The sequence below is a fragment of the Thrips palmi genome, unplaced genomic scaffold, assembly GCF_012932325.1.
Source record: "Thrips palmi isolate BJ-2018 unplaced genomic scaffold, TpBJ-2018v1 HiC_scaffold_3, whole genome shotgun sequence".
NCBI classification, from domain to species: Eukaryota; Metazoa; Arthropoda; class Insecta; order Thysanoptera; family Thripidae; genus Thrips; species Thrips palmi.
In genome coordinates, this window is record NW_023144630.1 from 2,315,223 (window position 1) to 2,324,263 (window position 9,041).

General features: G+C 59.4%; 1 protein-coding gene across 3 annotated transcripts in view; it reads right to left on the bottom strand.

Annotated features, from left to right (window-relative positions):
* Nucleotides 1-8,787, bottom strand: part of LOC117648027 (insulin gene enhancer protein ISL-1) — a 38,936-nt gene extending 30,149 nt beyond the window's left edge. For all 3 annotated transcript variants that reach the window (XM_034390170.1, XM_034390169.1, XM_034390168.1), the window contains exon 1: nt 8,376-8,787. In XM_034390170.1, the coding sequence (XP_034246061.1) occupies nt 8,376-8,454 (79 nt within the window). In that variant the 5' untranslated portion in view covers nt 8,455-8,787. The remainder of the gene's footprint in view (nt 1-8,375) is intronic.
* Nucleotides 8,788-9,041: the final 254 nt, after the last annotated feature.

A 9,041-nucleotide genomic window follows, 5' to 3' on the forward strand; every position in this document is an offset into this window, starting at 1 on the left:
GGCTTTTGCATACCATATTTTTCCTTTCTTTTGTGTGCCCACTGCACTTCCTGAAAGAGTCGAGGCCGCCTTGACGTGGAGAAGAGTCGGGTACCTTCGGGTACCTTCGGGTACCTTCGGGTACCTTCGGGTACCTTCGGGTACCTTCGGGCGGCCTCGGGTCGCGCTCGGGATCGCTTCGGGTGGCATCAACACTCGTATTTAATGAGGTATCATTTGCCAGCGCACATCGCGACAACATTCCTCGCTCCATTCAGACTCTTTTCGAATCCGGCTCTATGTATAGCAGGCGCACAGGGATAAAAGACAAGACCAACAACAACAACCAAAGGCAAGGCCCCCAGGCCTCAAAGTCGCCCCAGCCGAAGTTTTCACATAAAAGATTAAAATCTCCATGTCGTCGTGTCGTTTTATTCCCGCTTCGGCCCTTTCTTGGCGCCGCCGCGACGCGTGCTGCGCGTCCGGAGAGATCTCGAAAAGCTCTCGAAGGGATCTCGAAGGGATCTCGAAGGGATCTCGAAGGGATCTCGAAGGGATCTCGAAGGGATCTCGAAGGGATCTCGAAGGGATCTCGAAGGGATCTCGAAGGGATCTCGAAGGGATCTCGAAGGGATCTCGAAGAGCTCTCGAAGGCATCTCGAAGAACTACCGAAGGGCACGACCCGAGGGGATAACGGTTTCAAATAATTTTGTGCAACATTTTAAAAGGCACTTCCCGTCACATTTCACACCTTGACTTTTTCAAACAGTTTTATTAGACGTTTCAAATTTCATCATTTTTCGTCATTTTGCAATTTATTGACGACAGTTAAAAGTTGATTTTCTTTTTCTTGTAGTTTTTATTAAATTTTTGGGAGGTGTTTTTTTTTGTTCTTTTTTTTTTCCTGAGGCGGTTGTTGGCTTGCCCGCAGGAGAGTTCGGGACGGTCAAGTCAGAGATTCGATGCCGCTCCACTTGAAGCGCTCTTTTGGCCCCGACTGTACGGCGCCAGGCGGCGGCGCGGCCGGGAGGACACCACCACCGGGCCCCGCCACAGCCCCGCCCGACGGTCGCCCGCTGGAGAGACTGGAGGAGAGGTGTGAGTCCAAGTGGTCGCCGAGCGATCCGGCTACTTATCAAGGCACCGGAATGACAAGAAAACCAAACACTCCTTCCGTTCGGCCGTTCGGCTCCGTTTGTTCGTGACGGAGTTTGGCGGCGGGGACAGACAGCGCTTGCCGACGCGACCTGCGTTCAGGTCTCCGAACAAGGCGGCGTCGCGGCGCAGGCGGTCAAAACCCCGAACGCGTTTTGAGCTCCAGAGTCGCTAAATGGGACTCGAACCGAACGTGTGACCCCACCAATGGATTGCTCTCCGAACGAGGAATCCATTGGTGGGGTCACACGTTCGGTTCGAGGGCGGCCGACGGAAGCCAAAACGCTGGCGCCAGTTTGGCCACGCCGTAATTAGGGCCCGGTCCAGCTGCCCAGCCTTGGCGACCAAGGCTGGACCGGGCCGGGCCGCCTCCCTGACGCAGCGAGAACAAATGTGACACGCGGGAGCCGCGCCGAGCGGGGCAGGGCGGGGCGGGCCGGACTTTGATAATGAGCCAGATTGTGTAATGAGGGCGATCAATCGACGGCGAACACGGAGATCTCGATGTTTCAATTTAATCAGCGACCGGGCGACAGGCGGCGGCGTCTCTCGGCCCTCTGTCTGTCTGTCTGTCTGTCTGTCTAACTGTGCGTGTGCAAGGGGAGCGCCGGGAAGGGGGGGGGGGCACAGGATATGTAAATGCTCGGCTACACACGCCGTCTGCAGCCAACTTCTAGAAAAGCCCGCGCTGGGCGGCGCCCTGACTCGCCAAACCAACGCAACAGACAAACGGACCGCGGCAAACTCATTTCGGCGGCGAGGAGGCGCAACGAAGAAAGGGGATAAAAAAATGTAAATAAGGGAGTGAACCGAAAGACAGCGGCGGCGCGGCCGAACAGGACAAAAGGCAAACACGGAACAAAAACAACAACAAAATGATCAACAACAAAAACAACAACAACATCGAGACGGCGTGAGTAAGGTGTGGCGACGCGGGCAAGGTGTGACCCGGCGGCACCCGGCGCCGGGGAGGGGGAGGGGGGGAGGGGGGCAGTGACATCGTCTCAACCTGTGGAGCCAGGCAAGCCAGGCGCCAGGGACTGGACCCAAAGGCTGGAGGCCCGCCGCCAGGCGACGCACGCACACGCACGCACGCACACGCACACACACGCACGCACACACACACACACACACACACACACACACACACACACACACACACACACACACACACACACACACACCCTTAGCGCATCGCCCAGTAAAGCCGTCCATCCATTCTGCACGTGCACGGCCAAAATTATTCCGCGCTAAGCACTGTTCTTAAAAATTTTCTGTATTTTTTTTTTTGTATTTTACTTTATTTTTTGGACATGAATCTATGTTTACTGTTTATTCGTTTTTGCGCTTCTCTGCAGAAACACTCGGTTCTCCCTCGATTCCCCCCTCTCTTTTTCCAACGTCATTGGAAATAGGCGTTGATGCAACAGAGGCTGCCGAACACACACAGCCACACGTGGTTAACCGCCCAACTTGTTTACTTACCCCTTCGGTTTATGAACTGCCCCCCACCCCTCCCGGTGCCGCCTCGCGCCGCCGCGCGCCGCCGCGCAGTGACGAGTGTGTGAAGGACTGCTAGACAGCCGAGGCCGCGGCCACGCCAAAAGGGAACTGATTGATGGCCCAGCCAAACCCCGCACAGTGCGCCAGAAGACCGGTGGAGGCGGCCGAAACTCTAAACGCGTTTTGAGCTCCAGAGCCGCTAAATGGGACTCGCATCGAACGTGTGACCCCACCAATGGATTCCTCGTTCGGAGAGCAATCCATTGGCGGGGTCACACGTTCGGTTCGAGTCCCATTTAGCGACTGTGGAGCTCAAAACGCGTCCGGGATTTTGACCGCGTCCGCCGATCTTCTGGCCCACTGTGCGGCGGGGAAAAACTCGCCCTCGCCTCGCCGGGTGGGTGGGGCCCCCGGGCAGGTAACGCACGAGGCCCCACGGCCCCACGGAAGCCCCCTTCTACGCGCATCTGCCTCCGGCCCCGGCCGAGGCCCAGACACCTTCCCGGACCGTCCCGGACATGGTCGCAGTGTCCCCCAAGGTGTCCCGTCCCGGGTTCGAGTCTCGGCCGCGCCGCCGCACTGCCGGTGGTCCGTCCGGGACCGACCGGCCGGGCTGCCGGAACGTCGCTCTGTCTCTCTCGCACCCCTACGGAACGCCCCACGAGTGCGAGAGAGACAGAGCGACGGAACGCGTCTCCGGAGCGGGGCGGCTTAGAGGCGCCCTGACCGGAAGCCGGCAATGTAAGAATTCATTAGTGGAGAGACCCATCAATCCAGCCTAATGAGACCGCTACACGCGAAACAGACCAACACCTTTTCAATCCTCATTTTTTGGATACCGGGTTTCGTTTTTAATTTGCAACGCTCGCCAAATTTTAATTTTAACAAGTTTCAATTTTTGTCTTGTTTGGACCATGTTTTCTGCAGGAAGCTCAACAAGGTTCATTTTCGACCGAAAAATATGCAGTTTTGCCCGATTTCTCCGGATTGCGACATGCGCCTTTCCCATCCATTTGCACGGCTAGCACAATACAGTATTCTATTTTTAATGTTCAGAAAGAGCAAAGATAGGAACCAACAAAAATGACGTCAATTTTTATTTTACCAGCAGCGACTTTTTTGCCGAGTGACTCGCGGTTGGCGGGCCGATCTCCTGGCTGACCAATCAGCAGCCCGCTTTCCCAGGGCGTGACCAGGCGCGACCAGGCCCGACCAGGCGTGACCCCCCGCGGCGCGCAACCTGGCGGAGGGGCAGCGCACAGTGGGCCAGAAGACCGGTGGAGGCGGCCGAAACTCCAGACGCGTTTTGAGCTCCAGAGTCGCTAAATGGGACTCGAACCGAACGTGTGACCCCACCAATAGATTCCTCGGTCGGAGAGCAATCCATTGGTGGGGTCACACGTGTGTCCCATGGAGCGACTCTGGTGCAATTTAAATTTATGCTTCCTGCGAAACAGCCCTTATCCTTTTCCGCAGCGTAGTCATGCTGCCTTCCCGAACACCCACACTTGTCACCTCGTCTCGTCCGTGTCTCGTCCCGGGTCGAATCCCTCGCCTCGGAAATGTGGGTCGGTCTCAAGTTCGCGCTTCTGGGAAGCCAAATAATTCAGGGCCTCCGTCTCCGTCGCACTCGCAGGCCGTCCCGCAGGGCCGCAGGGGTGCGAGAGAGACGGGGCTGCGGCCCGGGGGCGGCTCGGGGGCGGCCCGGGGGCGGGCGTGGCCGGTGACATTTTGTGGACGGCCCCCCGGGGGCGGCCCGGGGGCAGCAGGCCTCGCCAGACACTAACGGGAGCCAAGCCGGACTCGTCCCGAGTAGAGCTGTAAAAGCAGGCGCCACTGCGGCGCAGTGCCTCGCCTCGCCGGGCCTCGCCAGGCATGCCGGCCCGGTGCCTTATCCAGCTACACGCACCCCGCCACCCCCGCGGCCAGCCGGCCCGCCAGCCAGCCAGCCAGCCAGCCAGCCAGCCGGCCAGGTCGCAGCCCACCCTCCAGACGAGCCTCCAGACGCGCCGTTACGACCGCGTGAGATCCTTGTAACAAGCCAACGGGAGAAAAAATAGCGAGAAAGAATGCGTCTGCTCGAGGAGAGACTGATCCGGGAAGCGCTTTCCGAGAGCGACGGTCCGAAACCGGTGGACTCGAATCCGAGTCCGCGGAAGCGCCTTCGCTAATCGAGAGTGATAGTGAGTGTGCGGGACGCGTGCGGCCAGCCGGCTGGGTTCACTGATCGCAGCGTAATCCGGCCGTCGACGGCCAGGTGCTGGCGGTCGACGAGGACCTGCCTGGCTCCACGAGCACCGCGACGACGACCCGGGGCGCCGGGACACCCCGGCCGGACGGACAGGGCGCGGTACGCCTTCCCGGAGGCAGGGACTTGCTGCGCGCGCCTTCGCCGAACGCCTGCCTGGCTACTTGCTGTACTTGCAGTGCGCCAGAGGACCGGCGCAGGCGGCCAAAACTCTAGACGCGTTTTGAGCTCCAGAGTCGCTGAACAGGACTCGAACCGAACGTGTGACCCCACCAATGGATTCCACGTTCGGAGAGCAATCCGTTGGTGGGGTCACACGCTCGGTTCGAGTCCTGCTTAGTGACTCTGGAGCTCAAAACGCGTCTAGAGTTTCGGCCGCCTCCACCGGTCTTCTGGCCCACCGAGGTGCGCCAGCCTGGTGGCGGCGATAAGCAGCTCCTCTCCGAGGGCGTGCACTTGTTGAGCACGCCGGCGTGACGAAGGCCAGACACCCTGCAGCACCCTGCAGCTCGGCGATGTTCCCGGACGAGGACAAGGACGACGAGAGGAGGGCCGTGAGGTGGCGGCGCGTTACAGCAAAATGGTTTGAACCAATAAAATTGAGGCCGCCGTGCCAAAATGCCGATTTACGTTGCGAATCCGGCCCAACGGAGTCCATCCTTTTTTATTCGCGCCCCGACCCGAGACACCCAAGGGCGGCCGTCTCACTGAGCTGTCCAGAGAACACATCACCTAATTCCAAAGTCGACCTGTTTTTGTTTATCTTTTTTTTTCTCCCTGCCGGAGGGATGCGCGTCTGGTCGGAAGATGTCCGGTGGCGGGGAGCCGGCCGGTGTGCCGGGCGTGCAGACTGGCGCCTAGCGACACCCCTCCCCCTCCCCCTCCGACGAGGCGGCCGGGGCGCGCCGCCAGCGCCGCCCGGTCAGCGACGTCTGCGACAACATTCAAGCGTGTGTGCGTGCCACTGCACAGTGGGCCAGAAGACCGGCGGAGGCGGCCAAAAATCTAGACGCGTTTTGAGCTCCAGAGTCGCTAAATGGCACTCGAACCGAACGTGTGACCCCACCAATGGATTGCTCTCCGAACGAGGAATCCATTGGTGGGGGTCACACGTTCTGTTCGAGTCCTGTTAAGCGACTCTGGATCTCAAAACGCGTCTAGAATTTTGGCCGCCTCCGCCGGTCTTCTGGCCCACTGTGTGCCGTGCCAAGCGTGCCCACCACACCCCCAATTTTCGCCTGTAAGCTTAGAACCGTGCGGACGGACGGACTGACGGACAACGTACCGAACGCAGCGAAAGCTTTCCCGGAAGCGCAACTCTCGCCGGGCGCGCCGCGCGTCGTTTTCCGAAAAGATGTCGACCTCTCACTCTTTTTCGAAACGAAAATATTCCAAAAAGGCCGGGTGCGTCTAACACTAAAATTTATTTTGATTCCAAACGGATCGTGGGAGAAAAAATTTTCGGCGGATGTATTGCAGTGCACGCACAGTGCGACTGCCGTCTCAAGCACTCGTAGTAGCACTGCGAACTATCTTGCGAAACGAAACCGTCATGCCGTCACTTTCAGCGGGCACACAAACACACACCAATTTTTTTTTTTAAATATATATTGTTTTTTGAGGACCGCACAAGACACTGCGAAAGAAGTGCGACATAAAAAAGAAGCGATACTGTGCGAGTGGATGATCGGGCGGAATTATTGTTTTGGTTTCCCGATTCGGGACTCGTGCGCGCCACGCCGACGCCACGCCGACGCCACGCGGCACGCCCGGGGGGAGTCATTATAGGGTGGCCACAATTTCGAGCCTGCTGTCCCACCCGGGGTGACCCGGGGGTTGTCAAGGCCGAGCCGCGGAGGATACGGTTGGCAACTCTAGCTCCGGCCCCGGCGTGCCCCGGCGTGCCCCGGCGCCAAGGGCGAGAGAGAGGGTTGGTGGCAACCCTATGTGGGCGGTCGTGGGGTTAGCGAAGGGCCGTGGCGTCTCTCTCGCACCCCTAGGGGACGCCCCGCGAGTGCGACAGAGACGAAACGCTCCTTCGGAATCGCTAATGAAAAACAAATAACCAGCGGCTTCAGCCAATTTGACGCACGCCCGCCAATTTGCGCACCAAACGGTGTCTCCGTCTCTCTCGCACTCTCGGGGCGGCGTGCCCGCGGCGGGGGTGCGAGAGAGACGGAGTTTGCAAGCGGCGGTGACATCAAGAGACGCGTATTTGCACGGTATATCGGGAAACGCAAAGCTCGCAAGGAGGGAAATTAAACAATACAATTAAAAAAGTAATCACTCAGGGCACTGGAGGGAAGGGGAGACGAGAACGAGTTTCTCGTTCTTTTAATTCAAAGATGACGTCGCGGCTCCCGTCAATCCCAACACAATACCAAAAGAACGATTTTATGAAACATTCCCTTTCCTTTATTTACAGATAAAACGCAAAATGGGCGTGGTTGTGTGACTCATCCATCCCATTTCTCGACATCAAAACCCCGAACGCTTCTCGGTACCACTCTAAGTACTGTACTGATTATCCGCGCTGCTTAATTAGAGTCCTACTCGGCAGCCACTACGCTGTGTAGTAAATCCCCAGACCCACGACAGACATCGCCTCGACGCACGCGCGGGACATTACTATTAATAATCAGGATCTTTGCATTCCCTCTTCGAAAAGCTCGGCTACAGCACTGCATAACTAGACGCCGTTGTGCGCGCGTCGAAAACCACACCAGTTTTCAGCACAAGGGAGCGGCGACGCACGCAACAAACTGGTGTGCAGAAACTTTTCGTCAGTCGACTTATTTCGAGGTTATGCTTTCGAGGTTGCTCCACCGCGTCTGTCGTGAATTTGGGCCAAATCTCGAGAGCCTCAATGAATTTCGGTGGACACGTTTTCTTATAGGCTTTGTCTTTTTTTATTTCTCCCGGAGACAAGGCAGGGTGCCCGGCGACGCGGCGGCCCGGCCCCACGGCGCCGAGGCTGGCTGTCCCTCTCTCTCCGTCTGAGGTACCGGCTCCTTGTTTCGGGGACCAGGACATCACATTAGGCGGTACCAGGCACAGTGTCGCTCCGTCTCTGTCGCACTCGTGGGGCGGCGGCAGGGGTGCGAGAGAGAAGCGCGCCGTCTGGGTGGCCGGACAACCAACCCTTGCCCGGGACGTCTGTCAGTCAGTCACGCGGGGTGAAACGGCAGTGCAATTTGAGGCCTTCTCTTGGAATTACAACTGTACGACAAGTAACTCTTCGAGCGGTGTGTGTTCCACGATGACAAGTCAGAGGTGATTGAGAAGAAACCAAGTTGGATGTTGCCCAATTTGCACAGCGTGCCACTCCAACCCTTCCCTGCCGTTTCGGCCCATTCCTGAGTCTTTCGGCGGGGCTTCGGCTGTCTTCGGCGCGGTGTATCAGTCCCTGACGAGCGCCACTCCACTGTTCCGAGACACGGTCCGTTGCACAACGGCACGGCACGCCGACGACGCCGGCCTCGAACTCACCCTGGTGGGGCCGGTCCATCAGCACCTCGGCCTTCACCGGCGAGATCTTGAGGCTCCGCACCGGGCCCAGGTTCACCATGGAGGAGGGCAGGTTTGGCGGGAGCCCCAGCAGAGGGGACACCCGCTCGCAGAAGGGGGCCGACGGCTGGACGGACAGGGTGGCCGTATCGCCGCACCGGGACGCCGTCAGGGACGTCGTGAGGGTCGTCGTCAGGGACCCCGTCAGGGACGGCCTCCTCCGATGGCTCCCCCTCCGCGGATTCCGCAGCTTGAGGCCGGCGTGGAGGCCTCCAGGACCTTCTTGTTGGTTCACTGCACCGCGACGCACCGCAACGCACTGCAACGCACTGCACTACACGACGTGCTCGGGCATACGGCGCGGGGCGACACGGCCGGTGCGTCCGCCACCACAGCTCCACGGCTACTGGGCGCGCGAGCGGCGGCGCCTCGGCAGGCGGCACGCCGTGGTGGGGGTCGAGGGGAGGGCGTGGCCGCGCATAAGGCCAGCCACCCCCTCTCCTCCAACGCCGCTCCCCCTCCCCTCCGTCGCCGCTCGGCCAGCTCGATGGCCACCCCCACCACCGCGGCGGGCGGAGCTGTGCGCAAGCGCCTGCCGGGCCCTGCGCGCCCCACCACGCCCCACGCGCCGCCAAGGAAGGGGTGAGG